Source organism: Lissotriton helveticus, chromosome 7 (assembly GCF_964261635.1).
Source record: "Lissotriton helveticus chromosome 7, aLisHel1.1, whole genome shotgun sequence".
Taxonomy (NCBI): Eukaryota; Metazoa; Chordata; class Amphibia; order Caudata; family Salamandridae; genus Lissotriton; species Lissotriton helveticus.
Window position 1 is genome coordinate 598555542 of NC_136068.1, and position 19676 is coordinate 598575217.

A 19676-nucleotide genomic window follows, 5' to 3' on the forward strand; every position below is an offset into this window, starting at 1 on the left:
CGAGCACTTACAGCCAAGGAATGGGATACTATATTGGGGTTCTCTCGTAATCCCAAATTTAAATGTATTCAATTGATGTTGTTGCACAGGGCGTACTTGACCCCACACAGGCTGAGTGTTATGTTCCCTGGGGCGGCTGCTGACTGCCTGCGCTGCCACGCACCCGATGCGGGGTTGGTGCACATGGTATGGTCTTGCTCTTGAAAGGACATTATTGGGCGATGGTATGCCAAATACTGACAGAGATAGCCCCGATTCGCCGGAATGACTCACTGGAATACTGCATACTAGGTCTCGGACCCCGTGAAAAGAAGGGGAACCCTGTCTCACGATTTGCTAGCCTAGCGCTCCTCCTAGCTAAGAGGGCCATAACCACACGATGAAAAAGCCGCTAGAGCCCCGTCCCTGCATGACTGGCACACGGAAATGTTGAGATGGGGTAAGGCTGAGGGGGCTGAACTAAAAAGGGAGGAATACAGAGGCCTTAGAAAAACTCAGATTTCACTGAGCTGGTATGCAATGCTAGAGGAATACGCTGCAATAGATATCCTGTTCTACTGAGATGTGTTGGGCCGGTCACGTAGGAGCTTGCTACACGGTTGCGCGACACCTGGGGCACTTCACATTATCTGTGTGCTATTCTGAGTAGGATGGCAGGACTGTGCAGTTCCAATACGACAGACTTTGGAATCGATTTACACACACCTGTGACCATATCCGATACACAAATGTTACTGTTGGTTATTGAGAACCGAGCGTGCAGGAAAGGAGGGGGGTTTGATAATTTTTGTTGGGATGTTATGATTGTATTGACTATTGATAGCTTTGATAAATAGTCATCTGTTTAGCTGAACTCCTGAGGTAGGCGAGAATGCTGAGATTAAGCTGTATTGCCATACCATTAGATTATTTTTCTCTTTATTTGATGATATTGGACCGCTATGTAATGCATACAAGGTTACTTACAGTTGCCCGACATTGTTAAGTATACTATGCGGTACTGATTGTAACATGTCACATGATACCATATGCTTATATGTCATATCTTTTTGTGATGTCTGGCTCACTGCTGTGTAAAATCAATAAAAACAGATTTAAAAAAAAACACCAATGACTGATTGTATAGTCTGTGGTGTAATTTTATTTATTTGTGTTCCCCTGGTAAGGGGTTTGCTGTGGAATCCTTATAGGAGGTTGGACTATTAGAGTCCGCATGACATATTGAACCAATTGTCTATGTATTTTTTAATAGTTGTTTTAGTTGAACTAATAGTTCTGGACCTGACATTTCTTCAATGTCAGGATGTGGTGTATAGCTGGCTAGTACCGGCCATATTGCTCCTTGTCTACCTAGTGGACCGAGCCTGGTAATGTGATTTTGATGTTGTAGGGCGCCTTTAAACCAGAGCGGATGCTCTTGGTAAGTTAGTGGAATTTCAATGTCCAGGAAAGGAACGTATTCCGTTGGATTATCTTCTACTTTGTAGAAGTGAAACACATGCGATACTGCGTTTGCTTCAGGGAAGATTATCCATGAATAGAATACCTCTGTCTGCCGATATTCATGTGCCTCTATCAGAAAAATTACCCTACCACCTCTTGATGATGGGCCATTTTGTATAAGCTTTATAGCGATGGTTTTCAGGGATGATTATAGCATCCGGGTCGGTTTCTTGGACGCCGGTAACGTTAAAACCTGGTCGGGCATTATTGCCTGCGGGTTCACCGTTCTCGTCGTCACTCATTTTGTTGACTGAAAGTTTGCAGAGCAAGTTTCAAGGAAACAAAGATAAGGTGCACAATATTTTGGAACACTGTATCCTTCAACGTTGAACAAACCAAAAACTAATACATAGGATTTTTCATCCTACTCAGTATGGCGGATATTTTATCCTTTAACCCACTCCAGACTTTAGATTTTACTGGGAAAAAAGGTCTCTTTGAAAAGCATGACTGAGTTACTCTAGTATCTAGGGCTAAATTAGTGCCTTACCAAACGTTGGGTGCAATGTAGTGTAGTTCCTATATTCCCAATAGGCTTTGCGCATTCTTCACTTCCTGATTTTAGATGGCCTTGGGACTACTTCCACCTCTGATTATACATTTTCAGACCTACACGGTCAGAGGCTAAATAAAAACAAACCTCTCTCCTGTATTTAAAAAACGCCTGTTGCCTTAATGTTGATGACCGCTCCTCTTTTCGAGCTTTGATCCAGGTTTCGGGCTACTTCTCTTTCGACGATCTCAGGATTAGAGCTATGGACGTTTGTAGGAACCTGGCTCCGTATACTATATCAAAGTGGGGTATAGTGTGCACAGACTCCAAAAAGGTAGGCAGAGGTAAAGTTAGATAGCACCTTACTCTCTTATTTGTGTTTGTGTGGTTGAGCAGTAAGGCAGTATCAGAGGACAGTGTTAAGCATTTGTTGTACACACTCTGTCAGCAAACTAATTCACACACTCAAAAAGACTGAACTTCAAACCAATTGTTTCTGTATAAAAATATTCTTTTAGTGATTTTATTTCCTAGAACTAAGCAAGCATGGCACAGGTAAGTGATTAGTACTTTGCAGTAAATATACAGTCGAACTACAGTATGGATTGCAATGGTATATGCACTTTGTTTTGACTTCCAGTATTGTTGCAGAGAAATGCAATGCTTTGTAAATACAGTACTTAGACTCGAATAGGCTTTTCAGTAAAACACCAGGTAAGTTACTTTTTAGATTACTATTCTTACTCAGTGTAGTATACCTGGATACTACCACTGGGACATTTCCTGTAAAAAGGTAAGTAAAAGCTTTATTTTTTTAATAGTACAATTTAAAGAATTTCTTTAGGTTTTCAAACTTCACACTTAGAAACTTTTCTAAGAAAAACGGTCAATGTTATCCTATGGAGAAAAATAGTGTTATCGGTTTTAGGGTAAGTATTCGGTAGTGGGAGTTGAGGTTCTGGGGATAGACTCAGGGGTCCACCAGAGTCAAGGATGCACTCTTGTTACACCCTCAGCGGCACTAGGGCAGCTGGCTACAGAGTGCTGAGCCCAATGTTATCCAATGGGGGATAGGGGGCCTCTGGTGTTAGGCTCAGGCCAAAAGGGGATCCTGTTAAGCACAAAAAGTGCAACCTAGCAGCGGCGCAGGGGGGGCTGGGTGCAGGGTGCTGGTTTGGCGTCGGGTGCCCTGTTGTTTTCAAAGGGGATTTTCTGTTTTGGTTTTCAGCTACAGGCTGGGTTCCAGGAAGACTTCCAGAATGAACCAACAGCTTGGCAGGTAAGTTGGAGGGTTCGGGATGTAGGTGCACCTCCGGTTCTCTTTTCCAGGGCGCAGGATGCAGAGGTGTCTTTTGAGGTCAGATTTCACCTTACCGGGCCACTCGCAGTGGGGGGGGGGGGTCTCCCTGCAGAGGCTATAGGTGACGTTGGGGAGTCCTGGAGGGGTCAACCCACTGTGGACTCAGACTCTGGAGCGCTGGGGGACCTCGCTGGGACCGGTGGGCCACTCGAACTCCGGCCGTAGGCGACGGGTGCAGTGGTGGTTCCAAGTGTCGTGTTTCTTTTTCCTCAGCAGGCTTGGAATCTTTCTTTGGTGTTTCTTCTGAACAGACCTGCTGTTCACAGGAGATCAGGTCTCTGTTGAAGGCAGTCAGTCCTCCCAGGGGTTCTGGAGGTCGCTGGCTGCAGGACGAAACAATTTTTTGCCGCAGGTTCTCTGGAAACTGCAGACGGGCCGGGAGGGAAGGGGCCAAGTCAGTTGTTCTCTACAGTCTCCTCTGCTGGGCGTCTTCTTTTGTCCTTTTTCTACTTAGGTTGCAGGAATCTGCCTTCTGGGTTCATGGCTTTCCCTTTAATACTGTATTAAGGGGGCGTTTTAGGGGTCTCGAGGTCAGCAGCCAATGGGCTACTGATCTTAGGGTGACTACACCCTGGGTGTGCTCACCTCATGTGGGGGAGAAACCAGAATCCCTAATCCTGATTGGGGAGTGCCTGCCATCTGCAAGATGGTGGGTACTGAAGAGGGGGCTTCACCTCGCCTCCCCCACCTGAGGGGTGCGGTTGGCAGAGGTGGGCACACCTTCTGGGCTGGCAGATTTTTGCCACCTGTCTTCCCACCGAACAGGAGGGGAGACAGGTAGTGGGCCTGCTCCGGACAGCAGGAGAGGCTGGGGGTCGCATTACAAAGGCTTCAAGGCCTTTGAAGCTCGCCTGCCACAGATGGCTCTTCCTGACCTGGGGAATGAGTATACACCTCTGCCTAGGAAATGCTTCGATTGTGGACTCAGGGAGCGAAAGCTCCCACCCTAGGGATCCAGAAACATGTCTCGTGGCGGCAGGCAGGTGTGTACCAGTACGGAAACCCACCAGAGGCTGGGCGTTTTTCTCTAAGATGCCCTCTGAGTGCATTTTTCATTAAATCTCACACTGGCATCAGTGTGGGTTTAATGTGCTGAGAAGTTTAATACCCAACTGCTCAGTTTTCAGTGTAGCCATTACGGTACTATGGAGTTTGTAGTGATAAAACTCCCAGCATCATATACTCTTAATAACAGCACTGCACTTACAATGTCTAAGAATTAACTTAGACACTGTAGGGGTACAGGGCTCAGGCACATGTACATGTACCCTCACCACTGGTAAAGTGCAACCAGCTAGAGGAGGTGGCTGACCTATGCCAGGGCAGTGGGTTGTAGGCAGGGCACACAGGGATGTGCCCCATAGTCGACTCTTCACTTTGCTTTGCATCAAAACACGGAGCCTGCCATGGCAGGGTGTGTTTGTGTGTGTGTGTATGTGTACGTGTGTATAAAGGTACAGGGCATCTAAGGGTGGCACAAAAACTGCTGCAGCCCTTAGAGGTCTTCCTTGGTCACAGTGCCCTGGGTACCATTTACCAGGGGCTGGACTGTGGGCAGAGATGCCAATTGGGGTTGGGTGCAGTTTTGGAGGAAGAACACAGGCCCTGGGAACCTGATTGACAGGGACCCAGGGCACATCAAGTCAAAAGTGTGTCAGTAGTCTGGCAAAAAATGGGAGGGGGGGTTTACTGCAACAGAAATCCAGCTTCTCACAACGTTGCTTCTCTACACAATGGTAGAAAAAGAAATCTGAAGATGATGACCACGAACTGGAGCATTGCGAGCGTCCCTCTGACCTCATAGGGGGATGACCATGCCGGCCTATTGGTTGATGCCCCCCCAAAAAAAGTTTTCAAACCCAACTACTAGATAGCAGAATAAGGAATTGAATACAGGAATTGAATACAGAAAAGATTCATGCTGCAAAACGCGCTGTTTCGAAGGAGAACAGGACACAACAAATAAAAAATAAGCTCGGTCTCTTTTTGCGCATCTTGGCTCCTCCGGCAGAAGGTCCTTCATGAATGTACATGCCATGGCAATTACTGAACGTTAAAATAGATTGCTAATAAATATTTAATATACATTCCATAACGTAATAGTGTGCAAAGGAGTGATGGAACATGGAAGAATTTTAATGGACTGTAAATCAAGTATTTTTACAAGAAAAAGTCCTTTAAACAGTGAAACAGGACAATGGCCTAACAACATGGTTGTTATAGAAGCAACCCTCCTTCGAACAATCTCTTCAGTTTCTTATTTTCAAAGAAGAACATTAACTCATTTGAACAAATCAACTTGCACAACCACCCCACTAATGACAGTTCTTGTATATTATGTCAGATCCAACTTGTTTCTAATAGACCTATTTCATGAATAACTAATTAAGAATTTGTAAAGCACTTGACAACAACAAAAAATGAACAACATTTAGCGGCCAGAAATCAAGAGACACCGTTGCCTTACCTTGTGCCAAGAGCTCCAATTCTTCAGGAGAACTAACAGGCTCACTTTTCACCTGGATAGCTCCATTTGACTTGTCTGATTCATTCAATTGCTTCTCGGCCCCATTCAATAGACCAGTACACAGTAAACCAGTTCCCTGTTCTTCAAGGTTCTTAGCGAGTGTAGGAGGCCTAGGTACTGCACATCCCTTGAGAGAAGGCTCTCTATTATTTATTCGACCAAAGGCACTCTTAGACTGTAAACCTCTCCCAACTCTATAGTTCCGCTTGGTGACTTGAACACTGCTTTGGTTCCTACGTTTATATTGCCTTTTGGGGGTGACAGGATTTAACTCATTAAATTCGTCACCCCCAGAGCCTTCACAGCTCAGCTCAGAGTCCAGCTCTAGGTCCCTCTCTTTTTTAGGGGTGATGTGCTGACCTGGTGTCTTTACATGGGATTCCTCCACAGCATTACTAGCAAAACGTGGAAATTCATGATTGACCAAGCACTTTTGTAACCCAGGGGAAACTGTGACTCTAGGGATTCTCATCGCATAGTTATGATTATCATTTACTGGGTCAGTTCCATGCCTGTAAATGTCCGATGTGGGTTCTGGTGTGCTAATGGCTCGGTGGTCCTTGCTTTCTGATTTCAAAGGTCTGCCAACTGCTTTAATAAGATCTGCCTCTGTACACAAGCTAGAAAAATGTTTCAGCAGCCGCACAGATTCTGCAAGAATGCCAGATGTACTGTGATTTGGGTCCATTCCACTGGAGTCTGTGGTATTCATAGGTCCGCATGTGTCTGAATCAGTAAGGGATGTGGATTCCTTGATAGCATCTATCAAAGAAGAGGCACTCGTACTCTGGCTGAGACCACCTTCCCCTTCTTTGCTTGATGCAGGTGAGGAAAACGTGAAGTGTTTGACTGTAGAAGTGCTTCCTGGGCTTGTACATGAGGCAGTGTTCTGTCCAGTCATTACCTGCTTCTCCTTTGTCTTGTTATCATGTATGTCCTTCAACATCATTAATAAGGTGCTAAATTTGTAGTCTGGTTCTAAAGCTACAGAACTCTGTCCAGGAGAAGCAAAAAGTAAGGGCAACATGGGTTTAGAGGATGAACCATCACAGGTCTCTTCCTTTATCGATTTGTATGATAACTCTTTCAACTCTGAAAGAACATGCTTAACCACAGCAGTTTCTATCTCAGCTGCATCTCGTGATCTTTCATGCATGTTGCTGAGGAGCAGCTGATGGGCAAGTGCTCCATGCTCAACAGAAAAGTTTTTTGATCCAAGAACCACTCCTTTGGTATCAGAAAACACACTTCCTTCGCCCTCTTGTGCTTCGTCTTGATTTTTGCGCTTGCTTCTCACATATCGCCTCTTGGGTTCTTTTAAGTCTTTTAATTGAAGTCTTTTTTGATCTGGATCATCCTTTGCTAGATGAGGAGAACCATCAGGAAGTGGAAGTCGTTTGCATTTAGAAAAATCATGTGATGCCCCTTCAGAGGCTATAATTGATGCTTCCTCTTCAGAAGCAGGCACTTGCAAAGCAGTTGCTTCTATGATGCAATGTGCTGAGCTAACAACATGTGCGAGTGGCTTGTCGCATTTTCTCTTCTTGCTGGTACTGTTGGTGTACTTGGGTACATTATCACAATCCCCCTCATGTTCCAATATTTTAGGCACAAAACTTTGGTCCATTTTACTTTGAGGATTCTTAACAGTTGGCAAACGAGTTCGGTTTCTTGTCCCAGCTGTTTTTTTTCTCTTCGAGACGCCAGGCAGGACTCCGGTTGTATGGGAGCTGAATGGATTTTCAAAAATCTGAACTTCAGTCCCAGAGAGTGTGTGCTCAGTGGAGCTTTGAGTAAAGAATGGGTGGATCGCACTCAGTGCAATTTCAACTACTTCTGTTGACAGCACACAACTCATCCCAATGGCAGGGTCTTGAAAATTACTATCTTTTCCAACGCTCTTCCCACAATTTATCTTTTTTGATGATTTGGGACAGGTGAACTTTACTTCAGCCGGACGTTTGAAAATGGCCACAGGAGGACTTAGACATCCATTCATCAGGGTAAGTGCATCGGTTAAGGAGTTCCTTTCAGACGGTTCTAGCATCTCACAGTTCTGATTACCATTCAGGAGATCAATGCTACAGTTTTTTTTATCTGGATCTTTGGAGATCAATTCTTCCGCAAGCACAACACTCCTCTGCCACGCAGCCTTATATTTTTTAGGAACCTGGACAAAAAACAAAAGAGGGCACGTCATAAAAGTATGAATAGGAAAGAAAAAGAGACTAGTAAACTCAAAAGAATCTGTTAACAGAAATATTTTCAAGGTTATTAACTGGTGTTAATGATTACAGACTAACAGCAAGTCATGAGCCTGGTCTGGACCAACCCACTCCAAAATACGAAACCTGCCTTCCATCCACACTTTTTTTGTTTTGTCAGAACTACCAGTACCAGAGAATGTTGCACAAAGTAAAATGTTGAAAAGCCTGGAACCTCAAACAGATAGACCAGTGAAAAATAAATGAAATATTGGAAATATAGCACGAGTGTTAAACAAAAACAAAAATGACAGCCAAATATCTAGGTTAAGAACATTAAAGTGGTTTGGAGGTCGCTACATGGGATTTAAAAAGATAATATCTCGTTCAGCAACTGTTGACAGCACATATTCATATGAGTCCCAAAATGCCACCCCTTTGCACCGGGCATCCTCTTAGTAAGTATTCCGATCCTCCGAATGCAAAGGTAAGCTTCATTACATTGTTTTGAACTGTCTGCTCAACACTGCTTAGGCATGTATGCCCAAACGTAGCGGCTCTTTACAATAAACAACTAGGCTGGGCTGTTTCAGAATTCCGTTTTAAAGGTGGACATAAAATGTCTCAGTGAACACCAAACAGGGAGGCTGTGTCAAGGTTCAGAGAGCCCGCATATGACTTAAGGGCCAGGTTTCTCAACGAAGAAGCAGACCACATCCTGGGCATTTTCATGATGTTGGGAGCCACCTTAGAGGGAGTGACAAACCGCTATGCCTTTTCAGTCTCAAAGGAGAACATTCAAGCCATCGCAGTGGTCTGTAGATGCTGCAAGCTACGGATTTCTCTGCCAAAAGACGAGTCTCTGTGAAAGTTGCTGTGCTACAAAATATGAGCTCTTATTTGGAGAACAAGGAAAACAAAACCGAATAGTGCCAGATTAATAAAGCCATGCTCTGCCAGTCCCTAACATCATATTTTTTTAATGCAAACTGGGGTTTGCAGAGAAGTGCGAAAGGGGGCACTTTCAAAGCAATCTCAAGGTGAGATTGTGGGCTCGGAGAACGAACATCAAGAAAACAGACAAGAAAAAAGAAAAGGAAAAGGCAGGAATATGCACAAAGTAAGGAAACGTAAAAGAGGGGCATCAGTAAGAACAGTGGGTTATGGGATTTCTATAAATGAGTACAGTATTAAGCTACTGACAATACAAAGATGAATTTAGTAATGGTAAAAACGATTGCAAGTAACCCACTTAATGGTGATCAAACAGGCCTCATACGAAGACAACATCATATTCAAGATGACAGGTCCAACTAGATCTGTAACTGTACTGATAAAAGAGCTGCCAAAGTATGGAACGGGTTCAAATAGTACTCACCATATGGAAAGACACATCTAAGGCATCTTCAAGGGTTGGCTCAACCGGGTGACATATCTCAGAGGGGCTGATAACACTGCCCTGCGAGACTTACCATGGAGGAAAACCTCCAGGGGAACGTGGGCCTCATTGGACAAATTCCTGGACCCCTACGAACCACCGTGAACAGAACCAGCAAAAGGGACCATGGGGCCCCACACAACACTGCCCACGAGATCGCAACATAAACTAGAAGGACGCAAACCTCTGGCACACTAAGGCTTCTTCTCTCTCTCTTACTTTCTATCCTTTCCCTTTTCAATTATCTCTATTCTCTTAACGGGCAGTGGATAGGGGGGACAACCATTCTTCAATATGTAAAAAGGGACCCCCTGTAACTAGTGGAACGTTCCTAGGACAGGGCAACAATATTTCAAATATAACAAATTCCTAAGCAACTTAGAGCCCTGCAAGATGGCAGGTACAGCAACACAAAAGATAACAAACTACATTGTACTGAACTAATAACGACAAAAATTATATGGAAAATTATTATTTATTATAAAAAACATACGTACAAGAAGCAAATAAAAACCAATCTTGTTAACAAACATAAATGATGACAATATATGCCCAATGATGTGGGGCATAGAATGATAAAAAAACAATCTATAAAAATTAAATACACATACAATAATAAAATTCAATACAGAACTTTTTTTGAAACAACAAAGTGGGTTTGATGTTGATCTCTACGCGCGTTTCGGCGTATAACACGCCTTCGTCTGGAGAACCACTTGAAGACTAATAAAAAAACATAATAACAAGAATAGCTAAACAAAACATATCACATATTGCAGTACACTGAGACGGATACCAAAACTGATTTTCATGCATAAAGCAGAATGCGAGAGAGCTGGCTGGTCCTGAAAAAAGAGATAGAACGAAGCACAGAAACTATTGGCCACACCCAAGTGAAAATAGTTTGAAATAGTGTAGAACAACCAACTGAAGTAGTACATGAAAAGATAGTTCCAAGAAAGTACCCGAATATCGCCCTTGCTTTCGATGGACATGCTAAGAGGTGCCTTAAAACTAAATTGATATTCTTACCTAAAATATGTTTAAAAACAGCAGTGCAGGATTGCGCACGGAAGGTATATCTCATAAAAGGACAGGAAACTATACCAAAAAATGAGAAAATTATCAGAATTATATATATCTGAATACACACTTTTAAAGGAATAAGTTACTAAAGTTAAAGACTGATTTGTTTAAACAAACAGGTTGTATAGTTACCAAATGTCATCCAGCCAGTTATGAAACCAATGATATATGGCAACTTCAACGGGAGGGATTTTGGGTCCCAATTTCCATTCTGTATGAAAAAATGGAAAGTGTTGGTAAATCCACAGGATGTGGTTTGAACCAGATTTGAGGAGATCAAATCAGCCTGAGTACAAAGACATTTTTGATGAACAAAACTACCTGGTAAAATGTAATACAGAAATCTCCCGTAGTTCAACCTTGAGTGGTGGCAGAAATATACAAAGCTTTGAATTGGGGGCTGGTTCCTGAGGATACGGGAAGCCAATAGAAAAGACCTACAAAGCAACATATGATTGATGCATGAAACCGGCTAAAGTAATGAGAACTCTAATGGCCATAGCTATTTTGACCAGGGGACTTGAGTGATTACCTTTGATAAAAGCTGGAAACGGGATAGGAATGATACGTCTGTTTCAGTGGGACACAGATCACCGCTGGTGCCAAATTTTGGTGAGCTGAAACGCAAAGCCCAACATGTAATCCAAAAATGTAATGACCATGGGTGGAGGAGACTCAGGTAGAACTGGCGGGAATCTCCAAAATAGTGTGAACGTTCTGCTTAGTTTATCAGAATGGGCCCCTAACAGAGATAAACTTCAATAGATAATCGCAAATGTCGAAATACCCATGTGTACAACTGTCGCAAATGAAATACAGAAATTGGGGCGGAGGTTGGGTAATAAGAGTGATAAATAGTAACAAAAGCAACCCTTTAACCGCACTCTAATAGCCAAGACGACGAAAAACTGCTACTTACAGGCAGCCTGGCATGGAGTGTACGCATACGTGGCGTCCCAACCTGGATGTGATCGGTAGAATAACAAACCGCTATAAGTAGCGTGCAATGGCGGGAACCCACTAGCGTCCTAAACGGAGTCGCGTGCTGACGACATCATAACTGTGGGCAAGATGGAAAAGGAACAACTAGAATGCAATAGACAGGAAGGGAAATACATTGGACGGGACCATAGTGTGGAAGAGCACGCATGCGTGTAAAACGCGTTGATATCTACATAGTGATTGTCACAATGGCGTGCATCGAATACGTGACAATAGTGGTCGTCATGAGACTAAAAACACTAGAGTGCGGTACGCAGAAAGAAAAAAACTTAAGATGTAACATGCCTGTGCAGGGACACGCGTACGTATAAGCGAAGATGCGCTACTACTAACATGATGATTGGCGTGCTGGAATGAAAGATATCAAACTGCAGTAGGAGGACTCCGTGCAAGAATAAATGACACGTCAATAAGTTCTTAAGCAATACAATTATCAATGGCATAAAACGAAATTCCCTAATAGAGACAAACCAAACTTCCCTAATAGGGAAAAAACAATATAAGACAAAACTATGTGGGTATAAGATTATCATGGACATTAAGTGGGGGCAGCATACAATGAAAAAAATATATACAGTCACCAATGATTATTTGATGTTATATTTTATGGCATTTTCGCAAGGTATTTCATTGTTCAAAGCCTTAGGGTATGATGCCAAGGTAAAGATTAAAAAAACTTCCAAGTTTTTTGCGAGCAAATTCAGCGTTGATATTGTTCTCGGTGTTACAGTTCTCTATAATGAACCAACGGATATGTTGGGCTTCTCGTTTAAGCTCACCAAAATTTGCCACCAGCGGTGATCTGTGTCCCACTGAAACAGACGTATCATTCCTATCCCGTTTCCAGCATTTATCAAAGGTAATCACGCAAGTCCCCATGTCAAAATAGCTCTGGCCATTAGAGCTCTCATTACTTTAGCCGGTTTCATGCATCAATCATATGTTGCTTTGTAGGTCTTTTCTATTGGCCAGTAATCCTCAGGAACCAGCCCCCCAATTCAAAGCTTTGTATATTTCTGCCACCACGCAAGGTTGAACTACGGGAGATTTCTGTATTACATTTTACCAGGTAATTTTGTTTATAAAAAAAATTATTTGTACCCAGGCTGATTTTATCTCCTCAAATCTGGTTCAAATCACATCCTGTGGATTTACCAACACTTTCCATTTTTTCATACAGAATGGAAATTGGGACCCAAAATCCCTCCAGTTGAAGATGACATATATCATTGGTTTCATAACTGGCTGGATGACAATTGGTAACTATGCAGCCTGTTTGTTTAAACAAATCAGTCTTTAACCTTAGTAACTTCTTCCTTTAAAGGTGTGTATTCACATACATATAATTCTTATCATTTTCTAATTTTTTAGTATAGTTTCCTGTCCTTTTATGAGATATACCGTCCGTGCGCAATCTTGCGCCGCTGTTTTTAAAAATATTTTAGGTAAGAATATCAATTTAGTTTTAAGGCACCTCTTAGCATGGCCATCGAAAGCAAGGGCGATATTCGGGTGCTTTCTGGGAACTACCTTTTCGTGCACAACTTCAGTTGGTTGTTCTACACTATTTCAAACTATTTTCACTTGGGTGTGGCCAATAGTTTCTGTGCTTCGTTCTATCTCTTTTTTTCAGAACCAGCCAGCTCTCTCGCATTCTGCTTTGTGCATGAAAATCAGTTTTGGTATCAGTCTCAGTGTACTGCAATATGTGATATGTTTTGTTTAGCTATTCTTGTTATTATGTTTTTTTATTAGAGTATTCAAGTGGTTCTTCAGAAGAAGGCTTGTTATACGCCGAAACGCGCGTAGAGATCAACATCTAGCCCACTTTGTTGTTTCAAAAAAATGTTCTGTATTGAATTTAATTATTGTATGTGTATTTAATTTTCATATATTTTTTTTATCATTCTATGCTCCACATCATTGGGCATATATTGTCATCATTTATATGTTTGATAACAAGATTGGTTTTTATTTGCTTCTTGTACGTATGTTTTTTATAATAAATGAATAATATTTTTCCATATAATTTTTGTCGTTATTAGTTCAGTACACTGTAGTTTATGTTATCTTTTGTGTTGCTGTACCTGCCATCTTGCAGGGCTCGAAGTTGCCTAGCAATTTATTATATTTGAAATGGGGGGACAGCCAACCATATATGCTGTATAAGTGTATTCCTGAAAAACACAGCCAGGGTGGGCTGCCACCCTGTAACGAAAAAAATCAATAAAAATATGTTGAAATTAAAAAAAGAAAAAATAACCCTTCTGAATCTCAAGTACTGGACAGCTCTAATCCAGAGCACACGTAAACAGCATAAACTGTTGGTTCCCATTTCACTGGCAGATAGGACCATAACTTATGTGGGGTTCTTGTTAGTGCACAACCTGGAATGGACCTTCCAGCAAACGATTAGGAGCTCCTGCAGACGACCAGCCAAGAGCTCAAATTAAGGCACATGGGGGTGATCATTGTTTGGAAGGATCCCTCCAATGAAGATCACCACACTACCCAGCATACTGTTCCTATAGCAAACCCTCCCACTTTTAAGTGCTGCACACAATCCTACACACTACGATAAAACAGCGTAGCGTCGCCAGGAATCGGATTCACATGCCTTCAAGGTGTGCGGTCTTGGCAGACCATGCATTATGTGTTGTTTTCAGATGCCCTACCTTCACTACATGGTAAAATGAGATGCCCTTAAACGGGGGAAGCATTGGTGCTTCGTGTGGATCAGGTGACTTCAGGTCACATATCTGGAGTGGAGGCGACTAAGGACACAATGTAGATGTAGGAAACAGTTGAAACCAAGTAGAAGCTAATTACTTTCCTCTTGTTAATGATCTCATATTGGGGAACCCCGATGTTACTCTGGCCATGAAAGACTATTTATTCGCCAATCTGAGTGCCCAACTATAAAATAATTTAAGAGTTCTTTGATATGGAGGGAATCACGTCTGGAAAGTCTGATGAGCAATTTTACTTTGCCTGGAACAAAGAGCTTCATCTACACACAAATTGAACAATGGGAAATGATACCACAATCAGACTCCCCTGGCTTATCAGTCCATGACAAAGTATGAACAAGGGGTCATCAATAAGGACAACCAAACTCAGCCGCTCCTGTTGGAGGCAGAATGAGAAGAGAAATTTAAATAAATCTCTATCTTCATGCAATCAGCGGTAGATAGAGACTTTTACCAAATAAATACGTACTGGTACCAAACCATGGCAAAACTCTGGAATTGGATAACAACAGATCCAATAGATGCTGGAGGGAGTGCGCGCACCGCAATACACTTGTAAACTTGATATGGCTTTGCCCACGTCTTCAAGCTTACTGGTCCTCAATGTTGGACGCTGTTAAAGAGATGTTTCACACAAGCATACCAAGGCATCCAGCCATATTATGCCTGCCAAACAAACATTTATCCTCCACTCACCAAGTGGTAAGCCATTGTTGGTACTCGGTGCGGCAGTGTAAGCAATACCTGCACTATAGGGTAAAGACAGACCAAAAACCTGAGAGAATGACTCTTCAGACTTATGGAGGTGTTCACAATGGAGAAAATAACAAATACAATAACTAGAAAGCTAAACGACTACTACTAGTAGAGTTGTTTGGTTGGGAATTGCTGGGATTAGGAACGCAAAGGATGTGGTCGCCTTGGGCAGGTTTTTAATTCCTTGCTGGCCTTTAGTTGTAGGCGAGAGTATGTAAACTGATAACGAAATGAAGTGGGGAAAACAGATTTGAATCCTAACATTCTTAACTTCAATTTGCTATTTTATGTAACAAGAGAGTACCCAACTGAGAAGAAACATTTTTTTTAATGTAATTAAAAATCTAGCTCATTAATTTGTGCAAGTGTTTGCAGGTGCTAGGCACAGCTCCTATTTATAAACAGCTGCACTTAATTCAGCCAGTCCACCACATAGTGGCACTGTCTTTTTTTAAGACCAGCAAAATGTTTCACAGTTCCGTATACATAAAATCCAAAATTAACTAGCCAGTCTAGTCTGTCCTTCGAGCTTGATGTGCCAAGAATAGTCCAAAATGGCACACTTGTATCAGTGTGATGTTTAGTGGGTAGCACCAGAACTGGAGTTTAGAAAACAAAGTATGGGCAGTGGGTGATTTAAGCCCCCGTAGCTTTCCGACCAATAAGTTGGGCCCTGGCACTTTTTCTTTTCTTTTACGAATTAACCATTCGAAACTGTGCATACTTGCCTGACCCCCTCTCTAAAACAAGAGCCTGTAAGTATTCAAGTGTTGGGATGCAAAGATAGTCTTCGAAAAAGTGAAGATTGTCCTGTTAAATCTGGGAAAATAAGCCACTTTTTTCTGCATTTTGGTAGAAGAGATCTGGTTAATCCCATTATAAATTCAGGGTTATTAAGTTCTGAGGTAAGGGTATCACTGAACAACCTTGTAGCTGGGATACAATCCCAAAACAGATGGTGCTGCTTTCCTCTTTTTAAAAAGGCAGAGTTAACCGCCAGACAAGGTTTGGTCTCAAACAAGACACCAGAATATTTCAGACTCTTATAAGGCATTTCTTAATTAAATAATGTGGCAATCCTCAATGTTGAGAGAGTCTAGAAGAGAAAATAAACCATGCAAACTGTAGACTCATCCTTCCAAGACTCTTTAGTACCACATAGAGTACATTTATCAAAACGATTTGGTATAGGTAATGAAAAGGAATTGAAAAGTAGACTCTGTAAAGGAAAGGAAAAAGTGTAACGCCAGGAAATAAAACATTTTCGATGCCTTAGTCAAATGATGATGTTTCAAAACAATTCTAAAAGAAATAAGAACTAGACAACTATATTCATGCACCCTAGCTCCGCAGGACAAAATAATCAAACATTAGCTGTTTAGTGCTCCTATGATTTCCGGGACAGTGGAGCCCTTGGAATTCCGCAAAGAAGCACTATCAAAACTCCCCAATGTAAAGGGTCATGTTTTCTCCACCATACCTCATTTTGTATTATTTTGCGATCGTGAATTCTAGTTGCCTTTTCAGCCAAACGTATTCGAGTTAAAATGTAATTCGAACTATTTTGAAAAAATGGACAGCAAAACTTGATCCTTTAGGAGCAAATTTTCAAGCATTTACATATGTGCAAAAGAAACTCGCACATGGGGGGTGGAGGGGGGGCTCACGAAAAGCCACTTAGTGAAAAGTAGAAGAGCAGCAAGATGATCGTTTTTAACACGAAGAAAAAGGGGAGCACAGAAGAAAATGCAGAGAAGCCAGATTGATTCAGAAGTAAGGGAAGGAGGCTAGGCAATAGGAATGTGAAAGAGAAAATGAAAACAAAATTGGAAAAAAGTTTCATAATGGGTGTCTTTTATAATGGGTGTCTACTTGTAGCCCTGCATTCCCCCAGTCAATTGAAACATACAAACAATGTAGGTGATCAACACTGCATCAAACTTCATCTTTTAATGTGAACCATTTCCAGACAGAGACTTGAAGACAGATGTACGAAAAGATTTTGCCATTGTCAATCCTTCAAAATAAAAACTCACAGGGTTTGCAACCACAAAATGAAATTTCTTTATGTATCAAGCTCATTTTGTGATCAGAAAACCCTTTCCGAATTGCAAAAGGTGTTTGTAAAGCATCCTGAATTACCACTAAGAGGAGACTTGAAGCAGGGGTGGGGGAGGGACGATCCCCCCTCCTAACTGAGAACTTCAATGAGATATGCCGATGGTTTGTGACCGGAACTGCAGTTGCAAGCGATTGACAAGTTACGGAGGCAGAAACTCATTTGTAAAGGAGAAGCTGGCCTCTCCGAACAGCTTCCCTTTGAGAAATGTGGAGAGCGGCCTTTGGGGACAAGCCACAATTTCTATGGTTGGAGCTAATCACACACAGGGGTCACAAACAGAGACTTGCCTAAATAATATTCAGTAGGCACCTCACTTTGCGACTGTCTCCAACTGGCCTTTTTGCAACACTATCTATCGATACACACAATGCAATGCAAAAATACAGACAGGTTGCAATAAGTTGGTGTACAACTTGCACTTACTACTTGCAACGTGTATGGGTGCCTAAAGTCTTCTATTCTATTAGTAGTGTTATACTGCTCTTTATGCTACCAGTGGTTGATCGCTCAGCCTACAAGTAAGAGCTGAAGGCCTTACCCGATGTTGGTAGCTCTTGGTGGTCTGTCTTCCTTTTCTCCGCAGATCTGGCAGATCCTGAAACTGATGCTTTCCTTCAAAGGAAATAACACCCCTTCCATTGGCCCAGTTCCTCTGTGAGGGGTCATCCAAAGCCTCCACATAATACTGTCGATAGAATTTCCGGTGGGCCTCTGATAACAAAGAAAGTTTATTAATAAAAAGGAATTCGATACAGTAACAATACAGCACCAAATGTGGACACAGTAAAGCATCGTAATCCAATCTTGCTCAGTGTTTCAACCATGAACCTTTATCATTACAGACCAGCAAGGACATTACATTTTTGTTGACACCACTACTGTTGACTCAGAGGCTCAACTCTCTTGGTAACCGTTATCAGGGTCTACCTCTGGTGGAGAGGGACCAAGAACTGGCTCTCTAAGCTATTGTAAGCAAATCAGTATACCGCTCACACAATGCAAGTGTCGATCAGCAAGCTACATCTTACCCCATGCATATTCGCAGAAACCCCTTCCCACCAGCAGTGTGACCAAAATGTTGAACAGCAAGTAAGACAAAATTGCTTACTTGTGTATATTCTTTTTAAAACCCAATGAGCAAGATACAAGAACACTTTTTTATATGCTCACATTTTTATCTATGTCAAACATGCCTCCTTTACTATAAAAATGTATCAGTCAAATCACTCATGATGAAGAACATTTTACAGAAAGCACACCAATCCCATCATGCAAAGGAGGGAGTTAGGAAATGTGTTTTTGTTGCTCGAATTAAGAAAGAGTCCTGACCCAATGCAATGAAATTCTTACATACACTGGAAGGCATATATCACATTTACAAGTATAAAGAGTACTTATGATATAGAACGAAGATTAAAGCCAGTGGTCCGCCCATCTCAATCATGAAATTCTGATAGCTATACATTGTCAAATAGAATAGTGTACATAACCTAATCTTGAAACAAGAAACAAATGGATATCCTTTTATGCAAAACATAATGAGCAGGGAAGTGTGAGCCTTTATTGTATTAGTTCTGGAATTAGAGTTGATGGAATGCTTAGGAAATATTGGGACAGATTTCCAGTCGGTAATCTGCAAATGTTTAGAGTAGAGACATTCCTCCGCAGTGTACTGGTTGCTTTTACCCTGGTTAAGGGAATCCTTGGTTTACATGTCAAGGGTCTATTGGCTTTCTGAAAGTAGGTTATAAAATCAGCAAACACCTACCCATCAGGCTATTAACTGTTTAAAGAACCTAGACCTGTAGGAATAGATACATAGTTTATTAAGAGTTATTCGTCTTGACCAGTGGTCTTTGGCTCTTTCGAAATAGTAATGCAGAGAATTCTTCGCAACTAAGGTGTGAAATGATTGGTCAGCAGGGTAGAAGGATTTCAAAGCATTGATGGAAAGAGGATAGTCTGCTGTGAAAATCATGTGTTACCCAAGGTAGGAATAAAGGCGAAGTCTTCAATACTTTATTACAGTGAAATGAAATTTTAATGCTATTCTGTAGAAAACGTAGAAGGCAGCTTTCAAATCCACATGCAACTTCAGGAAGTTTCATGGCATCAATTAATATTATTAAGTAACCAAAATAAAGGTTAATCCTACTTAGAGTGAAGAAAATCTCATTAAAAGAGTAAATCAAAATTTCTGGTGTATCCTCAAAAAACATTTCAGTGTCCACAAAGTTAAGAAAAGGGTACATGAGTTTAAAACTAAATTGAAAAAAAGACTAAATTGCATTATGTAAATTCAACAACTAAATGAAATAAGGTTATTGAGAAAGGAATTAAACATGCACAATAAAAATACTTTGAAATCAGACGAAATTAAGTGTAGGTATGCTTTGCAAGAGGGGCGACAGATCCATGCCAGGGCAGTGGGTTGT

At 41.7% G+C, this 19676-nt stretch overlaps 1 protein-coding gene across 7 annotated transcripts in view; it reads right to left on the minus strand.

Annotated features, from left to right (window-relative positions):
• Positions 1-19676, minus strand: part of NSD1 (nuclear receptor binding SET domain protein 1) — a 1209044-nt gene that overhangs the window by 870730 nt on the left and 318638 nt on the right. For all 7 annotated transcript variants that reach the window (XM_078652779.1, XM_078652777.1, XM_078652781.1 and 4 more), the window contains 2 exons: positions 17780-17952; positions 5824-8053 (listed from right to left, as the gene is read on the minus strand). In XM_078652779.1, coding sequence (XP_078508905.1) covers positions 5824-8053; positions 17780-17952 — 2403 coding nt within the window. The remainder of the gene's footprint in view (positions 1-5823; positions 8054-17779; positions 17953-19676) is intronic.